We start from the raw sequence: 24,443 nt of genomic DNA on the forward strand, positions 1-24,443 counted from the left end.
ATCTTGGAATCCGCCGAAATTCAGACACCCACACAATACCGCCACACCAAAGGTCAGCGATAAACATGCGGAAACAAATCCTCCACCTCCACGCCAACAGAAACACGCCCATGCTATTACGACCCACGAATCCACGCGGCGGTCTTTCAACTGCGGTATTCCATTGGCGGTACACACCGCTGCGCTCAAAATACACACACATATACAAAACACCGCCACATTGGACAATTCAAAATACACACACCTGATACACATACAAACAACACTCCCACACACCCAACACAATATAAAACACACACCCACATCACCCACAAACCCCTACGAACAAAAATTCTGAAAGAAGGCCAGAGAGACAGCACTGATTAGACAATCCCACCACACAGAGGCACACAACACCATCACCCACACAACATCCATGCACAAAACACCACATACCACTACACTCACCACACTCATCAACACATACACCACCCCACACATCACACACACCACCCCATGTCACGCCAAAGACACCCCGCTTCTCCGAGGATGAGCTCAGGGTCATGGTGGAGGAAATCATCTGGGTAAAGCCACAGCTATTTGGATCACAGGTACAGCACACATCAATAGCCAGGAAGATGGAGCTATGGCAAAGAATAGTGGACAGGGTCAACGCTGTGGGACAGCACCCAAGAAATAGGGAGGATATCAGGAAGAGGTGGAACGACCTACGGGGGAAGGTGCGTTCAACGGTATCCAGGCACCACATCGCGGTACAGCGGACTGACAGCGGACCACCACCTCCTCCCCCTCAACTAACAACATGGAAGGAGCAAGTCTTGTCCATCTTGCATCCTGAGGGCCTCGGAGGAGTCGTTGGAGGAACGGACACTGGTAAGTCAAATCTTAACTATCATAACCCCCCCTATCACCCCAAATCCTCACCTATCTACCCATTACACCAACCACCCATCCCAAACCCAAGCCCTGCATGACATAACTAAGCATCGACACCCATCACCAAAGCATGCCCACTGCACAGACCCAGAACACCCCCCAACCATCAGCACACAAGCCCCCATACAGGAATGCCTGCACTGGGGTTCACGCACACCCAACCATTGCACACCATGAAACACACACATGCAATAATCATGTACTTATACCCCCGCAGGAACCCGAAGGAACGTCACCACACCAGAGGGTCCAGACAACACCACTCCACCCCCAGAAGAGGCCCACAGTGATGACAGCAGCTCTGCCCCACTGGATCTTGATGACCAGCCCGGACCATTGTGGGCCTCAGGACAGTCGGTTCCCCTTGCCCAGCCGCAGCCCAACACCGAGCTTCCACCCTCTGGTAACACCAGCACAGCACCCACCCAGTGGGCCCAAACCTCCCTACCCAGGACAGGTCAATCAGCGGTGTGTCCACCACTACAGGGCACCCAGGCTAACCCACCACCCCAACAACAACAGGGACCTGGGGGCAGTGGTAGTGGGCACACGGTCCAGGGGACGGAGGCACAGGAACATAGGGGAACTGGGAGAGCTGCTGTGCGATAGAGGGAGGACAGGCCAAGGGAACCCACTCTCATGGGAGCATACCACCACTCCCAGGAGACGATGGCCACGGTCCTGGACAAGTTGCAGGAGACCCTGCGTCTGCAGGAGGAACAATATTTGGGGTTCAGGGAGGAGCTCAGGACCATCGGCTCCGCCCTGGGCACCATCGTAGGTGTGCTGACGGACATTCAAAAGACCTTGAGGGACACCGTGGCACTCCAAGGGGCCCCTGACACTAGCATGGACGATGAACTGCCCACCACCTCCGCCGGCGCTAGTGGACAGGACGCCCCGCCACAGGACCACCACACCAGCACCCCACCCCCTGCAGACGGACAACCACCACGCAAGCGGGCCCTGAGATCCAGGAACAGGACAGAGCAAGATGGCAAGACCCCCGCCAGGAAATAAGACCACCCTGATAGTCCTCCCACTGTCCCACTTTGTTACCCTGCCCAAATCGGAACTGCCCCAGCTCCACTTCCAATGCCCAGATCTGCAATGTACCTGTGAGACTAATAGACTGGACTCTGCCATGGACATTCCTCCACCATCACCCATCACCATTTTACAACCCCCCTTCATTTTTGTGCACTTAAATGAACACCCTTCAAACACAAAAAGAAATTGAGTCAGTCAATGATAGGTAAATCTGTATAATCAATTACAGTTGCATAATGGGTTACCCATTGGAAGGCTAACATACCTATGTCACACATCACAAGCCCTTCAAGGATGCAAACAGTTGACACGTAGATAACCACATTTATGGAACTGAAATGGAAGGGGACAACTCAGTTAACAAATAGTGAGTGAATTTGAGGTACAGGATAGAGGTAGATGTGTGAAAGTGAATGTAATGGTAAAATAGAAAATGTGCTCACCTGTGTGTCACTGGAAATATTGCTGTATGACTGACTCCCTGTTGTCGTTTCCGTCTTCCTCAGCTTCATCCTCATCACTGTCCACAGGCTCCACAGCTGCTACAACACTGTCATCTGGATCATCCTCCTGCAGAAAAGGCACCTGGCGTCGCAAAGCCAAGTTATGGAGCATGGAGCAGGCGATGATGATGTCGCACACCTTCTACGGTGAGTAGAATAGGGATCCACCTGTCATATGGAGGCACCTGAACCTGGCCTTAAGAAGGCCGAAGGTGCGTTCGATAACCCTCCTAGTCCGCCCATGGGCCTCATTGTACCGTTCCTCTGCCCTGGTCCTGGGATTCCTCACTGGGGTCAATAGCCAGGAAAGGTTGGGGTAACCAGAGTCCCCCAATAGCCAAACACGGTGCCTCTGGAGTTGACCCATCATATCAGGGATGCTGCTATTGCGCAGGATGTAGGCGTCATGCACTGAGCCAGGGAACATAGCATTTACCTGGGAGATGTACTGGTCTGCCAAACACACCATCTGGACATTCATCGAATGATAACTCTTCCGGTTCCTGTACACCTGTTCACTCCTGCGGGGTAGGACCAGAGCTACATGGGTCCCATCAATAGCACCTATGACGTTGGAGATATGTCCAAGGGCATAGAAGTCACCTTTAACTGTAGGCAAATCCTCCACCTCAGGGAAAATGATGTATCTCCTTACGTGTTTCAGCAGGGCAGACAACACTCTGGACAAGACATTGGAAAACATAGGCTGGGACATCCCTGATGCCATGGCCACTGTTGTTTGAAATGACCCACTTGCAAGGAAATGGAGCACTGACAGCACCTGCACGTCAAGGGGGATTCCAGTCGGATGGCGGATTGGTGACATCAGTTCTGGCTCCAACTGGGTACACAGTTCCTGGATTGTTGCACGGTCAAACCGGTAGGTCACGATTAAATGTCGCTCCTCCATTGTCAACAGGTCCACCAGCGGTCGGTACACCGGCGGATTCCGCCATCTTCTCATATGTCCCAGCTGACGGTGCCTACGAAGGACAACAGCGAGGAAAAAGTCACTATTCTTCCAGGTATGTACCCACAGTCACACACAAGACTACCCCAGACAGTAAACCCTTCCTGTATGTGTGTTGAGTGTAGGCCTCAGTATGTGTGACGCAGTTGCAAATGAATCCATGTGGGCCCCTGAAATGGCGGCTGCCTGACCTCTAAACTGGGACAATGGGATTGTGGGGTAACAGCGCTGGCGTTGCTAACCGTGGCGGTAGGCGGTCGTAGAGCGCGGCGCAATGCTGCATTGGTTAACAATGGACCCTATGGGTCCCAGGAGCCAATGAACAGGTGCGCCGGCGGTGATGATGCGGCCCGCTGCGGACGTCACCACCATTTTCTATCTCTTCATTCACTAGATACCTGACCTTCGACAGGAGAGGACCTACACTGCTAGTGCTGCTGTGACCTCGGTCTGGAAGCGACGATGGCTGCTGCGTCTGGGGAAAGGGCCCCTGCCTTCACATCGGAGGAGTTGGAGAAACTTGTGGATGGGGTCCTCCCCCAGTACACGCTACTCTACGGTCCTCCGGACCAACAGGTTAGTACACAGGGAGCACGTTGTAGGGGCTAGGCCTGGGTGGAGAGGGCTGGGTGGAAGAGGGAAGGGGGCAGAAGTCATACTACAGTAAAGCATGGGAATAAATGGGCCACATGGTCAGAGTATGGAGGGACACACACACATTGATGGTGCAATTGGTAATGACTTTTCCTCTTCCCTTGTGCATGTCATGTAGGTCAGCGCCCACCAGAAGAGGGACATTTGGCATGCCATCGCCAAGGACGTCCGGACCCTGGGGGCCCACCAGAGACGGGGCACCCACTGCCGGAAGAGATGGGAGGACATTCGCCGCTGCAGCAAGAAGACGGCGGAGGCTCAGCTGGGGATGGCCTCCCAACGTGGGAGGGGTGCCCGTCGTAACATGACCCCCCTGATGTTCCGGATCCTGGCGGTGGCCTATCCGGAGTTGGATGGGCACTTAAGGACATCACAGCAGACACAAGGGGGTGAGTACAAACTCATTCTGCGGACTTTGCGTGCAGTGGAGGTGTCTGGGTGGGGGAGGTGGGCTGTGGGTGTCCGTAGGCCAGGGCGAGTTAGTTAGGCCAGGCCCCTCTGTTATGTAGGCCATGTGGCACTCTACCCCACCTCAGCAAACTAGCATGTTGAGGTATAGTTGCCCCTGTGGCATCCATGTGCGCTGCTTTCCAGCATTGCCATGTAGCCCATATCCATGAAATTGCATGTGCAGAGGGCAGGAGCGCGGCGTTGTGCATGGGGCAGCTGCATCTGTCTTGTCCGCCAACGGTAGCGGTATGCCATGTACTAAAACTCTCTTTCTTCTGTCTCCCCCCCTTTTACTGCTCTCCCTGTCCGTTTGTACATCATCATCAACAGGCGGAGGTACAGTGGCACCGGAGCACGAGGGAGCTGCATCCCATATGGCCATGGAGGGCCACACCACAGACTCTGAATGCACCAGTGGGACGGAGGGCGAGGGGAGCTTCACGTCGGCCACCGGATCACCAACCAGCGACACAGACTCGTCCGCCGATGTGAGGTCCCCTGTGGTGGCGGCACCATCTGTGCGCCCCACTTCTACAGGTACAGCCGCTACCCCCCCTACCAGCACTGCCCTCCCAGCAGCCCCTCAGCGTTCGCCCCGTGCCCGCTCACCCAGGAGGGTGGGCATCACCTTCGCCTCTGGCACCTCAGGCCCTGCCCCAGTCACCCCTGCTGCCCACAGTGAGGAGGCCATTGACCTCCTCAGGTCACTCACTGTTGGGCAGTCTACCATTGTGAATGCCATCCAGGGTGTAGAAAGGGAGTTGCAACACGGTAATGCATTCCTGGAGGGCATTCATTCTGGTCAGGCTGCCCTTCAGCGAACCCTGCAATCTCTGGCCTCAGCACTGATGGCAGCAATTGTCCCTGTGTCCAGCCTCCCCCCTCCAACTTCCTCCACCCAGACCCAATGCCCTGTATCCCAGCCCATCCCAAGCACACCTACAGACCAGCATGCAGACAAGTCAACACACCCAAGTAGCTCAGACAAACATAGGCACCACACACACCACAAGCACTCACACAAGCATCACACCCATACAGACACAGCAACATCCACTGTCTCCACTGTGTCCCCCTCCTCCTCTTCTCCCTCCTCCCTCCCAGTCTCGTCTACACACACACCTGCATGCACCACATCTACAGGCACTAGGACTCGCACTAGGACTCGCACCAGGACACCCAGCACCACACGCCGCTCACCTGCACTCACCACCTCCACTCCCATTTACACGTCCCCTGTGTCCTCTCCCAGTGTGTCTGTGACGCCCCCTCCCAAAGTACCCAAACGCCGCCAATCACTCACCCAACATCCATCCACCTCACGACAGCCTCCAGTACCTGCACCTGCACCCAAAATAGCTAAAGTGACACCTCCTACAACCACCTCCTCTTCCTCCACTCCCAGACCCCCTCCAGCTACCCATCCCAGTGTTCGTCAGAAACTGTCCCTCTGTCAAATTGACCTTTTTGCCCCCACCCCCCCCTCCAATTCATCAGTACCGTCGTAGCGCCTCAGCCAAAAAGCCTCCAGGACCAGTGGTGCCTGTTCAAGGTTTTTGGAGTGCACCGTCCACCAGGGCAGGCAGTAGGACCCGGAGCCAAGGCACAGGCAGCCCCCCCGTAAAGGCTCCGAAATTGGAGAGTGGACGACGGGACCCTGTCAAGACTCCTGGTGGGACAACAAGTGAAATGGGATCGAAGGCGATTGGTGAGTCAGCTGTAACTCCTAAAAAGGTGGGGAAGGTCCAGAGGAAGTCTGCCAAGCCTGTTGTGAGTGTCACGGCGGAGAAGTGCGCCATCATTTCCGGCGGTCCAGACACAACCGCCAGCACCGTCGTCACTGGTCCAGAGACCACCGCCAGAGTCACAGCCCAGGAGGGCTCAAGTATCGTCACTGGTCTTGAGACCACCGCCAGAGTCACAGCCCAGGAGGGCTCAAGTATCGTAACTTGTCCAGAGACCACCGCCGGAGTCACAGCCCAGGCGGGGCCAGGATGCCACAGCCCCGCTGGTCAATGATGGAACGTCATGCCACACACCAATGTCCAGTGTGGAAAGCGTCATACCGCACACCAATGTCCAGAGTGGAAATCGTCATGCCACACACCAATGTCCGTATCAGAACCGCCATGTCAAAGCACCGCTGATCAGTCCTGAAACGCCATGTCATGGCACCGCTGAAGAGGGCAAAGACCGCCATGTCAAAGCACCGCTGAAGAGGGCAAAGACCGCCATGTCATGGCACCGCTGAAGAGGGCAAAGACCGCCATGTCAAAGCACCGCTGAAGAGGGCAATGCACCGGGTAGGAATGAATGGCCCACCACATCAGGCATCCTTATCCCATGTGCAGCTGGGACAGTGACAGGACACTACCATTCACGGGGAGACTCATCCAGTCTGGGCACCAGTCACCCCCCAGTACCAGTATGGACCTGTATCAACTTGAGAGACTGTGGCTTTGCACTCCCCAGGATGTGACAGTGGGCACCCCACCCACTGTATGGACTGGAGAGACTGTGGCTTTGCACTCCCCAGGATGTGGCAGTGGGCAATCCACCCACTGTATGGACTAGAGAGACTGTGGTTTTGCACTCCCCAGGATACATCAATGGGCATAGAGCCCCGTCGTGGATCTGGCTTTGCGTTTATGTGGCTGAGGTGCCCCCCCTTCCCTTCCCCCTGAGGTGCCTGTAGTGTTTCTATCTGATGCCCCGGCAGTGTTCTCTCCGATTTTGGTCAGGTATCTATTGTGGGCCTCGCCCATGCATTTTTGGACAGTTTGTGCACAGACATTGTTGTGTACATATCTGCACTACTTCTCGGATTGTATATATGTAAATAAGAGTGATTTTAGTATACATATATTTGTTTATTTTTGTATGACATGTATATTGGCACATTACAAAGTTTGACCGAATTTCGCATTGTCTTTGAATTCTTCCGGAGGAATTGTGGGTTGTTACTGTGATGTTTGTGACTGCATTGGTGTGTATGTTGTAATATGCGAGGGTGGGGGTGTTTGGTGGGTGTCCCCCTAACTTTTGCCTCCTCCCTCCCCTGTGTTGTAGGTGCTGTACTCACCGGTATCTTCTGCACCTACGTCGCTGTTGGTCGTGAAGGAGCAGAAAGACAAGGGCAGGTAGTATATGGAGTTCCGGGTCCATGGAGTCGTCGTTCCTCGTGGGATGTGTAGAAGGTGAGCGTTTTCCCATTGCAAAAGCTGTTTCCGCCGTGTTTTTATCCACGGTGAATCCGCCACGGAAAAGGTGGCGGATTGGCCTGTTGTGATACTGTGGGCGGAACATTGTCTCCCGCCTGTCTGTTGGCGGTGACCGCCGCGCTGCTTGTCTGTACCGCCGTGGCGGGCGAAGTGTTAAAGTAGCTGTCTTTGTTGGCGGTTTCCGCCAGGGTCATAATTCCCTTTTTTTGTCCGTCTGACTGTTTGCGATATTACCGCATCTTTAACATCGTCTGCCAGGGTTGTAATGACCACCATGATGCCTTAACCTTCCTCTCCGTGCTTGGGGACTAAACCGCTCACCTGCTCCTGGACTTTGAGAAGGCATTTGACTCTGTTACCTGGGCAGTCCTTGAGGAGGTAATGGAAAAGGTGGTTCTGGGTCCTACATTTTGATAGTTCATCCGAGTACTGTACTCCAGTCCCAGGGCCCAAGTCTGTGTCAATGGCAGCCTTTCCACTCCATTCATAATAGGCCGAGGTACTCATCAGGGCTGCGCTCTATCCACTTTCCTCTGGCCATAGAACCTCTCGCGGGCAGGATTCGCTGCAACGCACCAATATGGGGCTTTAACTGGGGGGTTTCAAAGGATGACCGCAAATTAAATCCTTCTCTTTTTGTCCCGACCTTCCCTTATGGTACCATGATTGCTCCAGATGCTCACCCTGTATTGAGAGGCATCTGGACTCAGTATTAACTGGCCTAAATCCGTCCTGGTCCCTCTGAGGGAGATGAACAAGTGACAACCTGGCAACACACCTCACAATTTGTAGATTCAGCTTTCGCTATTTAGGGATCCTTATAGAGTTCGAACCTAGGCTAACCTGGAGCTATAATCTGAGGCCCCTAATGGCTCGGTTCACAATGGAGATGGGCAGGTGAGAACGACTTTCTCTTAATAGCATATGGCACGTAGCAATGTTCAAAATGATCATCCTACCTTACAAAACTATCCTTTGCCGATACCACACACCTACTTCTGTAACCTACTGGCCAAGATACACACCTTCTTATGGTTTGATCACCGCTCCCAATGGAAGGATGGGCATGGCAGATTTTCATCTCTTTTATTGGTGGCCCACTGATTGGTGGTCGATCCAACGTTCCACATGGAAGTGGCAACCATTGGATAGGACAATAGTAGTGGTATGCTTTATGGGAACCGGATGCCCCCCACCTCCCTGAGCTGATCCGGCTAGACCTTCTAACATAATGTTCAGCGCTGAAATTAACTGGCTGGGAAAGAAGGATCATGCTTGAGGCCCGGTGTGGACAGGATAATGGCTACGCTATTTGTCCTCCCTCGCTGGGTTCGGAGGATGGGACAAAATCAGGATCTCTGTCATTGAAGATGTGTGGCAGGGATCCCACATTAAATCATTCCAATCCTTTCAAACAGATAACCTGCACAGGTCCCAATTCTTCAGAGACCTACAGCTTTGCCAAACCCTTGAACAATACCACAATTACCTTGGTGCGGTTCTGGAATTCAGCCCCCTAAAAACCCATGGGGCCTATCTAATGGAAGGGTATTTCATGGATTTACAAATCCCTCATACTGAACTCCCCAGACCTGTTTACACCATTGCAGCCCAGTTGGGAAGGATGACTGGGTGCGTTAGACAGTTCTAATAGGAAGGATGCATGAATGTCACCTAGGGTGTGGGTAATCCCCTCGAGGCTCAGGCTCATTCAACGTAAGTTCCTGCACATGGCTTACCTGTTACCACTGAGACTATGGCACGCAGGCTACCAGCCTGCACCGGCATGCTGGTTCTGCAAAGAACCCCCCGAACAATTTTTTTCCCACTTGATATCAGAATGATTCCAGATCTGGTGGACAATATTTATCACCCTCTCCAGAGTGCTGGGGAGTCTAGTGGATCTATCCAACGAGGTGGCCCCTCTTAGAAGTCCTGAACGCGGTAAGCAACACATCTGGGGGCAGAACACTGGTAGGGACTGGAAATGTGTTGGGCAGGAAACACATAGCAAAATTCTGTAATTCTGCCCCTCCCCCCCCTTGGTCCTTTGTGCATGTACGATGAACTGGTGTGCCAAACAGGAAAAAAACACTTTATGTATCACAGGGGTGCCCCAAGAAACATGGGAAGATATGGGGAAATGGCTGGAATACCAGGGGTTGCCCTACAGCATAGTTACTGTGATGAGTATTGTTCAATCCCTTTGTATTAGTTTCATCATCTATATGTACATGGCTTTGTGATATTGTGGCATTTGTTCCAAAGCAATAACATTCAGATTATTAAAAAAAAAAAAAAAACGTTCCAGGTGAATACATTTGTACCATTGAACTGGGTAATAGTAACACCTGCTAAATAAACCCACATTAATGTGGCTGCACATGCCACGTGCAAGTAAATTGGCTATTATTCTTAAAACCTTAAAGAAACAAATGCTGTTGTACTGCCATCTTTGGTATTGGCACTCAACTCTTTGCAGCACTCCAATGCATCACATTTACATGCTCTACTGGCTTCTTCATCTCTAATATTGTAATCATGGAGAAAGGTCTCAATGCGTTTCTGTGATCCCTCACCTGGTCAACTCTCCTTTGTATCCTCAGCAGCTCCTCCTTTGTCTGCTCAGCTTTCCGTGCCATTCGAGACATCCTATTGGCTGAGAGTACTGCCTGGGCGGGTCCATCACCCAAATGGTCTTCTTCAGTGCTGGGCTCCATGCCAGACTGCCTAGATGGAAACAAAAATGAAAGAAGATTGGAATGGAGAGACTAAGACTAAACAGCAGGAGGCATACAATTGTGCTCTTCTGGTTTATGATAACACCGTTTTTTGGTATGTTGCAAATGTATAGTCATTAAATATTAGTTTATACTGGAGGGTTATTGCTGTTTCAGTAGCATTTATATAGTCCCTTATATGAGCATTCAAGTGTTAAATACATGACAAGCAAAGAACTAAAGAAGAAATAATGACCCCCTTAAAAAGAGACAATTTAATTTTTTATGCTACACAGCTTGAGCACGACTCAAAATTTGGTTCAAGTGTGCTCCTCTACAATATTCAGTGTCTAGTCTAATAACTGTTTTAAGTCCATTCCAATTCCAATCCGCTTGTCAGTCATCCTATGAAACACCAGTGTGGATAACCTAATGAACTTCCTTCCCAAAGCCCCGCTCTCCAGAACATACTTCCTGCCTACCCCATATCTGTGGTCTTCTGCTACCCTCATCCAGATCACTATCCCTTCTTATTATGCTCTTTGGTTCCTTTCGCCTCAACATCTCTGCTCTGCCCAGATGTGAGTGCTAGTCACAAGTTTGCAGCAGTCCCAGTCCAATCAGCCATGGCAAACTCATCCATATTCATTAAAGTAGGCTAGTTTTAATGGTCTGTATGAATACCAAGAAGGTACTTTAAACAAAGAAAAGGTGATTGTCTGAATGGTTCCAATAATTCGAATCACTGGCAATAGCTCTGGTTAGCATACCAACCCATCATTCTTTTGCCCACCATGCAACTTCAGATTAAACCCAGCCATATGCAAATCAGTCTTGACCCAGCTCCAGTAGGAAAAGTCAAGCCCAAGCTGCCAAGCCAGGTCCTCTCTGAACCAGAACACAAGCAACCTAAGACCAGTTTTGCACTGGTTAAGACACTTCAGTCAGGTGTAGCTTGGTTCCAGTGGCACAGTAAGCAAGGAACCCACATCTGGACATTACCTTGGCCAGTAAGAGTGGTACATCAAACACATAAAAGGTGATGGTGGCAAAAGAATGATGGATTGGAATGCTACTCCCAAGCAATTTCCAGTGGCTAGATTTGTTGCTAGCATCCTTTTGTGCATCTGTTGTACCAACAAGTTACGCCTGTTAATTTCATGGCAAACAAAAGTTTTACCTCTCATTTTCACCTTGGGACAAGTTGTAGTGACCATTACTGGACCTCAGCTGTTGTTCTTGGACATACTTCTATAGTGGTGTAGCAGAGATGAGAGTATGTGCTGCTGAGTGTCACGTGCACCAGACCTCATTCATGATCATCCACCAAAGCCAGTAATGGCAAATGGCAAGAAAAAGCAATCTCCTGATATCAAGGAATTCTCTCCTGCATTTAGCAAATCAAAAGCAACCTGAGAAAGACAATTGAAACTGAAGAATGTTAACACGAGGAGGTGAAAAAGAGATGGCAAAACTGCAACATCCATATTAAAAGATTGAAAAAGGAGACTGAAACAATATGAAAGGTCAATCTCAGTGGGAATTATCCCAAAGAAAAAGAAAGATCAGACGCTGACAAAAGTAGATAGGAAAAAGATAATCCAGGAACTATAACAAAATACAAACCCACTCCCCATTCTAATCCATCCTGTCGCTCTTTCGATGTAGAGCTGAAACAACTTTCAAATGCCTCCTATCTCTAGCACCTTCTCCTAACCCTGCTCAAGATGTTTACAATCATCCCAATTTTCTCCCCATGAAACATAAGAACTGCTTGCAATGTTATGTGATTTGGGGGTAGTAAACTGCAGCCCTCACGTCTTCTCTTACATTTGTTTGCTTTGTTCTGAGTCTCAGGTAGTTTGATCTGTTTATCACTGGCATATTTAAGACCTCACTGTTATTACGCAGACATGACCGCACTAGCCCTGGAAGAATGTGTTCAGGGTGCTTACATTATGTATTGTGACTTGGGCGATCTTGTATTTGCCTATGTTCTTGTATAATTGTATAAATGTCCACATCTCTACGACGGCTCGTGATATACGTCTGATCGATGGAAACTCCTGGGCCTTGTATGCGCCATACAAAATGACGAAGTAAATACATTTCCGCCTTAGATGCAGTCCTCTGTACAATACTAACAGTTAATCTTAGTCCGGACCGTCTTCATAGGCCATGTCTACGCCCTTTCTAAGAACATGTTAGGTTAAACATTTCCAGAAATGGATGGTGAACCATTTCAGTATCCCCTCTAGATTTCAATTTCTTGTCTGCCTTTGCCTCATTTGTGAGGAGGAGGAGGAATTAAAGTTGATTTTTTTCAGAGAAGGAAGCAGGGTATGTCCGTATGACATGATGCTGCACAAAAAGTGAATTCTGGGAAAGAGTGATAAGCAGAATATATGCTGTTATGACCGGCATACGAGTACGTGACATTGAGGAGTCCATGTTGGGTATTGTAGCCAAACTGAAGAAAGTAAATTTGCCAGCCTTTGGCTGATTCTTGCAAAGCGAAAAACAGCTGTAGACTCTCTCTGATCCGTCAAACCTCGACTTGACCGTGGACTGAGAGACACAAAGGAATGGTCCACAGCTGAAGGACTCCATTGAAGCTGGTGAGGACAGATGATACACTCACAGAGGATCTAGCAGATTGGAGTGTGTTATTGCAAGCTTTACTGGACCCACTTTAGACAGCACAGCACTAGAGTAACTAGAAGGCAACAGTAAGCGGGAGGGATAAAGACTTGACAAATGCTGAGGGATGGCAGAAAACGAAAGTAAGAGGCACTAATAGGTGTATATGATTTCAAGAACACTTAACATAATAGACAAGGACAGTCAACCACACAACTCCCTTGTAAAGATGCTGAATGAAAGGAGACGACTTAATACACTGGTAAAGGTTCCTCATTGCTTTCCATGTACCAAGTCATGTGATGAATGAGATTACTTGAACACTTGTTATCTGTTTATTTTTTTCACAGATTATGAGGAAATAACATGCCTGCAGTTTAGGCGTATGGTTTGTATGGTCTTTTTTCAATTTATCTGCTATTTACATAATATATGACATATATTTTGTCACTATCTAGCTCGGCGTGGATCGTACTGTGCTGATCCAATGCTTAAAAACTTTGCTAGATAAACAGACATTTGAGGTGAGCAAATCTAGAGTGTCGCTGGTGTTGCAGAGTGCTCCTTACTAGAGCTGCTCCCCACCTAAACCTGGGAACTACCCAGAGTTCTCTATTCTTTTTTGCATAATATATGACATATGTGTATCATAATTTGCTGTTGCCCAAACAACAGTTATTGCAAATATGTATCGATTTCATTAATGACATGTCTCAATAGCGATATCGCTTTAAAAAATTGCTTATATCTTTGTGCTTACCAGTAAAATTATAATTTTTCAAAGAAGATATAGATCGGACTTCCAACAATAGCCCTAAACATCATTGCTTCATCCAAAAATGTACAACACTGCAATCGAATGAGAAAACATTTAAGATAGCCCCTACAGATCTGGGCTTCAAGATACATTTAAAGGCCCAATAATGCCAAATGTTTTACAGGACTTCTTGGGGCTCAGAAAAGCTGCTTAAAATGAGTGATGATGTATCAAGTTGCTTGATCATTTTAGCTAATAATGGAAGTCTCTAGTGGTGTATCCTGTACAGCTCCTGGGTACATTGCGAAATAATCGCCTATAAACTGCTTGTACATTTGCTTCAGACACCCCGAGAGAAGGGAGGCCAGTGTTGATGCTAAGTTGAAGAACTATGTTTTGCCAAGTGAACCAAGACAAATGCCTTTATGGGCACTCGACTAGTCGAAGCAACAATAGGTGCAGGTTTGTTGTGCAAGATCTATGAGAGTCAAGTCATCAGGTAAAAATAGCTTTAAGAAACAGAAACCTGCTGCTGAATAGAACCTTACAAGTAGCTCCTAGTAATGGTACAGGTTGTGCTTGTATGCAGCTGGTGCAGAAACGTTTTACTATGAAAGACATGTTGTAACTTGTAGGAAAGAGAAAAGGTCTTGGCACCGCACGTTGGCTGTTGGTATGGGGTGTGCCAAGTTGCACAGTTTTTTTGTGTGAATACCAGACACTTTTAGTAAAAAATACAGAAAAATACATAAAGTCATGAGGTTCAATGCAATAGGGCTTTCCAGTGAAAACTGGATCCTGCACAGGTATTTTGTATGCCTGTGTAATTTGTGTTGAGACAGTCAAAAGCAAAAGCTAAGAAAGTGATGCACTTGTATACAGAGGTTTTGCAAGTTACGTTAGTGACACAATGTGAGCACTTGCGTGAAAAAGCTAAGCGAGGCATGCCCAATGCACAAAATGCTTGTGAGCTAAAAGTGTAACACGTTGAAAGAGTACTGCTGAGAAACATCTGAGCATGGTATACACTGGAAAACACAATGCTTGTGAGTTACTAAGCCCAACTATCACTTGCAAGAGAAAACTAAGTGAAGGAAAGTGGGCAACTGTAAACTACGGGTAGTTCAATAATCAGAAACTTCCCGAGACTATGCTTGTGTACTAAACACTTTGCACTGCCACAGGTATAGGAGTTCTACATTCAAAACCAACTTCTTGGTATTTGGAGGTTTCATATTAATCTATGTAATACTTCAATCATAGGTTATTATTTGGTGTGATTCCTTATGCCAAACTTCCATTCAGGGCTGGCACAAGAACGTCACTCACATTAGGCCAGGCGACCAGGTCCCTTCCCACTTCCCCCATCACTTCAGTGAATGGCAATTAAAGAACTATTTGTGTTTCACCTTGCTGAGGCTGTTATGGTTAGCTCTCACCCCCAGTAATTTAGCTAACTTGTCCTTGAATTCTACCACTGCCTAAAGGAGTACCTAACACTCTAAACTCTCTCTTTCCCTTTTCAATACCTACCTGATTACTCTGCCATCTGATTTCTAGGAGCTAAGTTTAATTTTCGTCCAGCTTGTTATGAAACTGGAGGGAGATGCTGGATGTCTCTGTTTACATACCATCGATGCCCAGATGAAGAACAGCTGGTTGCCTCTGAATAATGGTAAGATTGACATCACCTTTTTTGGGTTCACTTCCACCCAGTCAACTTCCTCCTTCCTTCCCCTCCAAGCCAAGAGCATCCATCATGGCGAGGGGTTTTAACAATGATACTTACAGAGTCATCAAATCAACCCAACAAAAGCCACAATGCCCTTCTCTGCCACACCAGGAACACCACAGTTATCTCCATGAATTACAGCATATTACTCAAATGTAGGCAAGACTGTTTTTGGTTTAAACCTATAATAGCTGATAAAATCCCTAACCAAAAGGGAAACAACCCTGATCAGTGTTAACATATAAACACTGATAAACACTTGCACAACCACAAACTAAAATGCCATTCAAAGCAAGTAAAGAGAGAGAGAGTTGTTCTTATTTCTTCCTGAAGGGTCCAAAAAAATGCAACTTTGTTATAGAAGATAGCAGCAAGAAAGACTGGTCTGGTCTGCTTGAGTTTTGTTATTTAGGGATGTCACTAAAAGATGGTTTCTTCTTCGTTTTGTTTCCCCAGTTTGTGTGCTTAAATTAATGGTGCAGGGTGTAGAAGCAGGTTTAGGTCTGATCTAATTGTTTTATATACTGCAGAGAATCTGGGAATAATAAAATCAGATTTGATCTTTAGGCAGTGATTAATTATTTCACTGAGTGGTAAAATGGCAGGCTCATAAGCATCTTGGCCAATATGCACTATCACATTTACCCACTAACACCGAAAGGGAAAAACCCTTTGATACATCAGTTCCCTTTCTTAACAAGTCAGTATTTATAACAAGTCAACTGCCAAACACTCCAGGCTTTCAACATTCAATGTATGGTGTAGTGACAGGTATCTGTGAAAAGAGTGCTGTCATAATGCACAAGGGATAAACACATGACACAAGATGTCCCACATACCAACAAAATTAATATTTGTCCCATTGTTATATGTAATACCTTCAACTAATCATGGCTATTTACCGAACTGCATTTTGAAGCTGTTTTTTTTAGCTCATAGTTATGTTAACTGCAACATTTCAAGTCCTAGAAAGAAATGTGATGTCTGTTATAAGGTCAGGTCTGACTTACAGTGAGACATTTGCCATTGAGGCACTTAGCAGCTATGAATGACCGCACATTACGTTAATGTTGTCAGGCAAAGAATACCGAAAGGCAGTGGCAAACATGCCTAAAGCATTAAGTTTCAGGTGCCTTAGATTGCTGGGCAACAAAATAATCTGATGTAATTCAAACTTTTAAAGCTTTCACAAGGTACTTTGTTGTTGACAGGGTTGACTATCCCTACTATGTCATAATATTCAATAAGGAATAGGTGATTGACCCCCAACTGTGCCTAGGGATTTGTTTATTAAAACATTTGAACATAGCACTCTTAATTTTCTAATCCATTAATAGTACTGTAGGCCAGAAAGCATCCTGACAGAGTGAGCGTAAGAAGTAATTGGATGTGAGAGAGGGTAGTGAGTTGTGAGTGTGAGTAAGAGTGCAATACACATACTTTCTATGCTTAGGGCAGTTGGACACAGTGGGAGCTAGTTACATATACGTTGTGCTGGTCATGCACAGTGGCGTAACAAAGGTCCACACAGCACCCGCGGTCCTGAGGACCCCTTCAATACAGTACCAAGGCCTAAGAGCTCCTGAGTGTGTCCAGAAGGGGCCCCTCCATGTACTTTGCAAGGGAGGTGGCCTCAAGTTTCATTACGTCACTGGCCATGCCTTCTAAATTTTCTTTTTCTAATTTGATATCCCTCAGTTATTTAAGTTTTTCTGAAATTATTCCACATAAATCACATGCTAATGCACTGAAAATCCCCTGGTTGATAATGACCCCCATGTTAGTTCTGGGTGGAAACATTATAGATAGTGTGAGCAATTAGACCAGAAATGTCTTTCTCCAACGTTGATCTACTGGACGGACGGCATCTCTGCAGGCAGGGAAACAGAGGAAATCTCTACCCGACAGCTGTTTGACAGCTCTCACTTCATCCTAGCGGAGTGTTTGCTGTGTCTTGGTGGGAGCTATCAGCTCCCACCAAGTCACAGCTAACAGCTATGTCCTCGAGGGGGGCCACGCTGCCCTCTCCAACTAAAATAGCCCGGGGAGGTGGCAGTCCCTGGGGCTGCGGAGGGGCAGGTGGCCCCCGCCATTACTTTTCATTAGTGCCTCAGGGAGGTGGCGGTCCTCGGGGCTGTGGGGGCAGCCCCACTCATTAGTTTTACTTTGGTGCTCCAGGGAGGTGGCAGTCCCCAGGGCTTGGTGGCCCCCCACATTAATTTTCATTAGTGCCCGGGGAGGGGGCGGTCCCTGGTGCTGAGTGGGGGGCTGAGCAGCCCCCCTCTCCTTAAAGTGGCAATGCTCCCTGGACTTAGCCCACCCCGGGGCCTCAGCGGGAGTGCGGGAGCCCGCACTTTAAAAAAATATATTTTCGGCAGATCTACCACAACTTCCACCAGAGCTAAGGGGCCAGCATGTCCCCACCCTGGTCCCTTTTCTTTTTTCTTACTTTTTTCTCTGGGACTCAGCTGAAGTCGAGTCCTAACATGCTTGCCAGCACATACTTGTTGAAGTGTTGGCAGCCAATCAGATCTCAGCACGAGTTCGGGAGGGTTCAGGGAGCCTTCGCTTCCCAATATATACAAATTTGGATTTTCTTTAATTTCTCAAAAACTACTGAACGGGTCTACACCACATAACAAAAAAGTTACTTTCTGGACCAAGAGCTACCTTTCTGCTAAATTTGGTGTAATTCCGTCCAGTGGTTCGGGGGATGTCGCTGTTCAAAATCACTATCGAAAAATGCATGGGGCAAAAGTGTTTTGGGACCCCCGCCTTTTTCTCAGCCCCCACTTGACGGATCACCCCAAAACATTCCAGACAAAATTTCATGAAGATTTGTCAAGCGGCCCCAAAGATATAAGCAAGTAAAAAACTGCTTTTCCTATAGAAACTAGGTCTTAACCAGAACTACCTAGTGGTGACTGCCACTAGGGAATATATATATCCACTGAAAAAAAAAAAAACATTACAGGGACATTATAGTTAGGAAATAGAATTTAAAAAACTATAGAAATTCACTTAAAAAAACAAAAGTTACAGGGACATTATAGTTAGGTTTTGAATTTACTCATATAAAACCACAGAAATACAGCAGTTTTTTCTTCAATAATGTTTCATTTGTATTTTTTATGATGTTTTAAAAGTTGTCATGAGTGCTGAAATATCTGGGTAATTGGCAGTGCATGTTGAGGGCGAGCGTCATAGTTACCTTAGGGCGCAAGTGTATAGTTACTTGAAATAACTAGCTATAACTCCTGAATTTCTATGGTTTTGTACAAGTAAATTCAGAACCTAGCTATAACGTCCCTCTAACCTTTGTTTTTTTAGTGAATTTCTGTGTTTTTTTCAATTCTGTTTCCTAACTATAACATACCTGTAATCTTTGTTTTCTTCAGTAAATTTCCATTTTTTTTTAACGTAATGCAATTTTAATTACTATACGTTAATTCAACCACTGCCGCGCACGGCCCCCTGCTGCCAATCCCCAATAAGCACCCAACCCACAGCCTTTGGCTGTGCACAGCGAGGTTAGCCACAGGGCCTGGGTGGGTCTGAGTGAGGGTCTGAATGGGCCCGTGAGTGTGTGCATGAGTGTCTGAGTGGGTCTGTGAGTGGGTGCGTGATTGTCTTAGTGGGCCTGTGAGTGGGTGTGTGGGGATCTGACTGGGTCTGTGAGTAGGTGCGTGAGGATCTGACTGGGTCTGTGAGTGAATGCGTGAGGATCTGACTGGGTCTGTGAGTGAGTGCATGAGGATATGCTTGGGTCTGTGAGTGGGTGCGTGAGGGTCTGAGTGGGTCTGTGAGTGCGTACCAGAGTATCTGAGTGGGTCTGAAAGTGGGTTTATGACTGAGTAGGTCTGTGAATGGGTGCATGAGTGCTTTTATGAGTGAATGATGTAGTGTATGAATGAGTCTGTGAATGTTTTTCTTAAAAACACAAAATTTCGGTGATATTGGTCACGCCTTTACACAGGGGATCACACTGAGCATTGCAATGTATTCGTAAATATCGCATGTCGTGTAAATTATAATCGTTTTAATGTCATAATTTGACCCTCAAAGACCCCCTATATCACACCCCTGGGGTCATGGTACCTCCACCCCGACCCCTTATACCACTTTTTATTTTATTTTTTAGCCCTTGGAACTGTATCCAGTTACGTAAAATGGCAGCCGCAACTTTCTGGTCAGGTTGCGGCCAGCCAATCACAGTGTTCCCAGTGGCATGTGCATTCACGAAAACGCTGCGATTGCCATTAAAAACATTTGATGGATCCCCAGCTTTAGATATACACATTTTTTCCCTTTAATACTTTAAAAACTACTGAAAGGATTTACACCAAATAACAAAAAAGCACAATCTCTGGAACAAAATCTAGCTTTCTGCCAAAGTTGTTTTAATTCCATCCAGCGCTTCAGGCTGTAGTCCAAAACTCTCATGGGAATTAACATGGGAAACACACTTTTCTTTTTACCCCTCTCTCCCTTTTTTCTTGCTCTCCGCTTTACAGATCACCCCAAACCTTTCCATGCACAACAAAAATCATCGGCACATAATATATATATATATGTATATAGTTGGCACTGGTTTGCACCCTGACCAAGTAGGGACCCTCACTCTTGTCAGGGTAAGGGTGTCATACGGCTAAGATAACCCCTGCTCACCCCCTTGGTAGCTTGGCACAGGCAGTCTGGTTTATCTCAGAGGCAATAGAATTTTCAAAGATTAAATCTTAGTATAGCGCTTGAAACACAATAGCTCCAACTGGGGCTATCACAGCATCTTGACAGAGTCGCTTCCAATTCAACGCCGCTAGCGGGGGAGTGTGGGAGACTCATGGAGTCGCACAGACCATGGGTGCAGTACCTTGGAAAATGAGGAGGAAACCAAGACGTTGCGCTGAGCCGGGGAGGCGAGGCGTCGCTGGAGCTGGTGCGACATTGGTTCCTTACTGCTACCGGGGAGGGGAGGCTTCAGTACCTTACTGCTAGGCAGGGGACGTTTGGTGTTGGCTCCTTACAGGGGAGGTGACGCAGTGTTGGCTGCAAGGAGTCGATTCCTTACGACCAAGCGAGGTTGGTGAATCCAGCTGGTCAAGATGTGAGGTGCTAACTTTGTGTGATCACACCACGGGGCCACAGGTGCTGTGGTAGAGTCTGAATCGGGTGTCACGGATGTCGGTGACACAGCACTCAGGACTCATGCTGAGGTGGACTTAGAAGGCACTGCGGCAGCGTTGGACCTGTATTGCAGGCCACAGTCGCTGCACTCAGAGGGGACTGTAGCTCTGGTGCAGGTGGTGACACGGAGTTGGACAGCGGTGTTGGAAGCAATCCATAACACAGGCCTATGTCATTGCACACATGTATGATCCGTGTTCGCCCTTGTCAACAAAAATCAGCTCCAGGGATCCAGACGTCATTGCTGCTGGGGCACTCAGGGCACGGGTACACTGCCATCGCCATGTGTGAGGGACTTTTCCCTCCCAACAGTAGGCTAACCTATTGTTTCCAATGCAAAACATATACTTAGAGTGGGCTTTAGGACAGCTGTCTGCTATTAATTTGATGGATTTCTTCTCTGTCCTTGTGCTTGTCCCACCCAGCAGCATTTCAGCCTTGCAGTGCTCTAGCTGAATGAGTTGTATCCTTCCACTCTATACCTTAGGTGGCTATTTTTTTATTTAACATTCACCACTTCATGAGTGTGAATTAGTTTCCTTGGTCTGCCCACCTCCTTGTTTGTATCCAACCAAAGTCACTCTGGATTCAATGTGCTTAGTTTTTTCTTGCCAGAGCTCACTACCAAGGGCCTAGGAACTGGATTTGGTACCACTGGGCAAGTCAGGACTCTGAGTAAGAGAGCCCAGGCACTGGCAGGTGAAGTCTTTAATGTCCATGAGACTTCTTAACAGGAGGCAAGCTCCGTCCAAGCCCTTGGAGAATTTTGGAAAGCAGGATGTAGAAAGCAATGTCCAGTACATTCACTCCCAGGTCAGAAGTAGCAAGCAGCAGGTCAGCACAACAAAGCAATAGGCAGAGTGGCAGTCCCTCCTACAGCATCCAGCTCTTCTTCCTGGCAAAATGTCCTCAGTCCAGAAGAGTTCTAACTATGTGGTATCAGAGGTCCAGTACTTAAACCCATTTTGGTCTTTGAAGTAAGCAGACTTCAAAGAGAAGTCTTTGTAGTGCACTAGACCCTGCCTTTGCCATCCTTGGCCGTTCCAGGGGTTTGGAGACTGCTTTGTGTGAGGACAGGCACATCAGCCCGGTGATGGGCCATCAGGATATGCGAGACACACCTCAGCGCAGCTTCCTTTGTGTGGCTCTCTAGAATGAATACACAAACAGCCCAACTGGTATCCTAATCCAGATGTGTATTCCACAGACAGGCAGAGGCACAGAATGGATAAGCAGGAAAATGCCCACTTTCTAAAAGTGGCATTTTCAAACTTACAATTCAGAAACCAACTTAACCAAAAGTTGAATTTTTAAATTGTGAGTTCAGAGACCCCAAACTCCACATCTCTATCTGTTCCCACTGGGAAATGACACTTAAAAGATACTTCAAGGTGATCTCCATTTTACCCTATTGGGAGAAAGTCCTTGCAATAGTGAAAACAAATGTAGCAGTGTTTCATTATCAGGACATGTAAAACACACCAGTACATGTCCTACCTTTTAAATAAACTGTACCCTGCCCTTGGGACTGCCTTAGGCCTATTGTAGGGGTGACTTACATGTAGTAAAAGGGATGGTTTGGGCCTGGCAAGTGGGTGCACGTCAGAGGTCGAAATGGCAGTTTAAATCTGCACACAGAGACACTGCAGTGGGAGTTCTGAGACATCTTTACAGGGCTACTCATGTCCAAATAGGGACGCTCACTCTAGTCAGGGTAAGGGAGTCACACAGCTAAGATAACCCCTGCTCACTCCCATGGTAGCTTGGCACAAGCAGTCTGGCTTATCTCAGGGGCAATGTTGCGGTCGCTACTGGGTAGTTATAGTTAGAGCCATGTTTGCATTGAAAATTGGATTATATAGTATTTTATATATATATGTGTGTGTGTGTCTGTACTACTTGGTTAGTAAACTTGATTATACTACTTTATTGGACACCCTGTGATCACAAGAGGGTGGAGTGTTCTTCTATGTATAACTATCATTATATTAAACTATTTTCATAACTGAAATCACTCCGTGCGGTCTACTTTCCATTTTTTAATATACAGTGTGTCTATTATTGAATAGTGCTGTGAGTTTCGAGAACAGTTAAAAAAAATGAATTAATGCTGCAGTGAGCCATTAATCTTTGTTTATAAGCATTTCCCAGGATTCCTGGTTGGTCTTCAGAGTAGCTCATGTTCGCTCCGCAGGACAGGACACTTCTGACAACAAAGATACATTCCTGGTCCATAAGGGACACTGTTCTTAGTCAGATTCCATTACTGCATGCAACATTAGTTCTAAGACAACCCCTTACTCACTGCTGGTTCTAAAACCACCACTGAGACCCACGGCACTTATTACACCCAACAACTGGCCCTTCAATGTGAGACCAAGCTCATTACAAGTTGAACTCCAAAAGTCCGTTCCCATCTCCAACCCTACCATGGCGGCTATGCCTCATATTATTAAGATGGAAGCTTGGATTAAGGCCTCCTTTATAAGTGGGCAGTACCAGGACATCCACCCAAAAAATAGGTCTGTTTTACCTCAACATAAAGTGTGTTGCAAGACGGTGAGCCAAATGTGGAGTTGCTGCTGGTTCAATCAGGAAGGCCCTGTCACCAGATCTGACAGCTGTGGAAACGGCGTCAGAACAGTCATCCAACTAAGGGAGACTCCTACAATACTTTTTACGCCAGCATCCTTTCTGTCTGTGGCTGTCGTGTAAACCAAGGAAGTACAGAAAGAAGATCCTCCAAACGTTCTGCACACACTAGGAGAAAACATATCACACATGGTGCACATTAAATATGCAGTGTTATTTTGGAGATGTTTCTTCATGAATCCTAGGCAACAGGATGTCTGCATGCTAGCACAGGGTGGTAAGCCTCCTGCTGTGGATGATCCCCCCACCCATGCACTCCTGACCTAATCACGAGGGCGACTGTAGTGGAAAAGGTCACCTAATTAGATACGTCCGTTCAGCAGTCACTGGCATTACATTGGCACGTTCTGCATCTAAATATGCTGCTAAGCCTCTAAGTAGTCTCGCTACTATCAAAACTTTTGCTTTGCATCTTCTACTGGGTTTGCCATAAAGGTAGTCCAAGACCCACCAAACCTTCCCAGATTCCTTATCAATTGTACCAGTTTTCTTGTGTCAGATTTTGTGCATCCACAGGCATGACAATAACTTCGATCCATTAAAATAGCAGGCAAGACAGTTTCCGATAATGTCTTGAAGCAATCCATAACACATGCCTATGTCATTGCACACATGTATGATCCGTGTTCGCCCTTGTCAACAAAAATCAGCTAAAGGGATCCAGACGTCATTGCTGCTGGGGCACTCAGGGCAGGGGTACACTGCCATCGCCATGTGTGAGGGACTTTTCCCTCCCAACAGTAGGCAAACCTATTGTTTCCAATGCAAAACATATACTCAGAGTGGGCTTTAGGACAGCTGTCTGCTCTTAATTTGATGGATTTCTTCTCTGTCCTTGTGCTTGTCCCACCCAGCAGCTATGGCTGAATGAGTTGTATCCTTCCACTCTATACCGTAGGTGGCTATTTTTTTATTTAATATTCACCACTTCATGAGTGTGAATTAGTTTCCTTGGTCTGCCCCCCTCCTTGTTT

General features: G+C 47.4%; 1 protein-coding gene across 1 annotated transcript in view; it reads right to left on the reverse strand.

Annotated features, from left to right (window-relative positions):
• Window positions 1-24,443, reverse strand: part of LOC138283986 (myosin-13-like) — a 346,976-nt gene that overhangs the window by 309,563 nt on the left and 12,970 nt on the right. The window contains exon 2 of the mRNA XM_069222310.1: window positions 10,364-10,514. Within this exon, the coding sequence (XP_069078411.1) occupies window positions 10,364-10,514 (151 nt within the window). The remainder of the gene's footprint in view (window positions 1-10,363; window positions 10,515-24,443) is intronic.

This window comes from Pleurodeles waltl, chromosome 3_1, assembly GCF_031143425.1.
Source record: "Pleurodeles waltl isolate 20211129_DDA chromosome 3_1, aPleWal1.hap1.20221129, whole genome shotgun sequence".
Classification (NCBI taxonomy): domain Eukaryota; kingdom Metazoa; phylum Chordata; class Amphibia; order Caudata; family Salamandridae; genus Pleurodeles; species Pleurodeles waltl.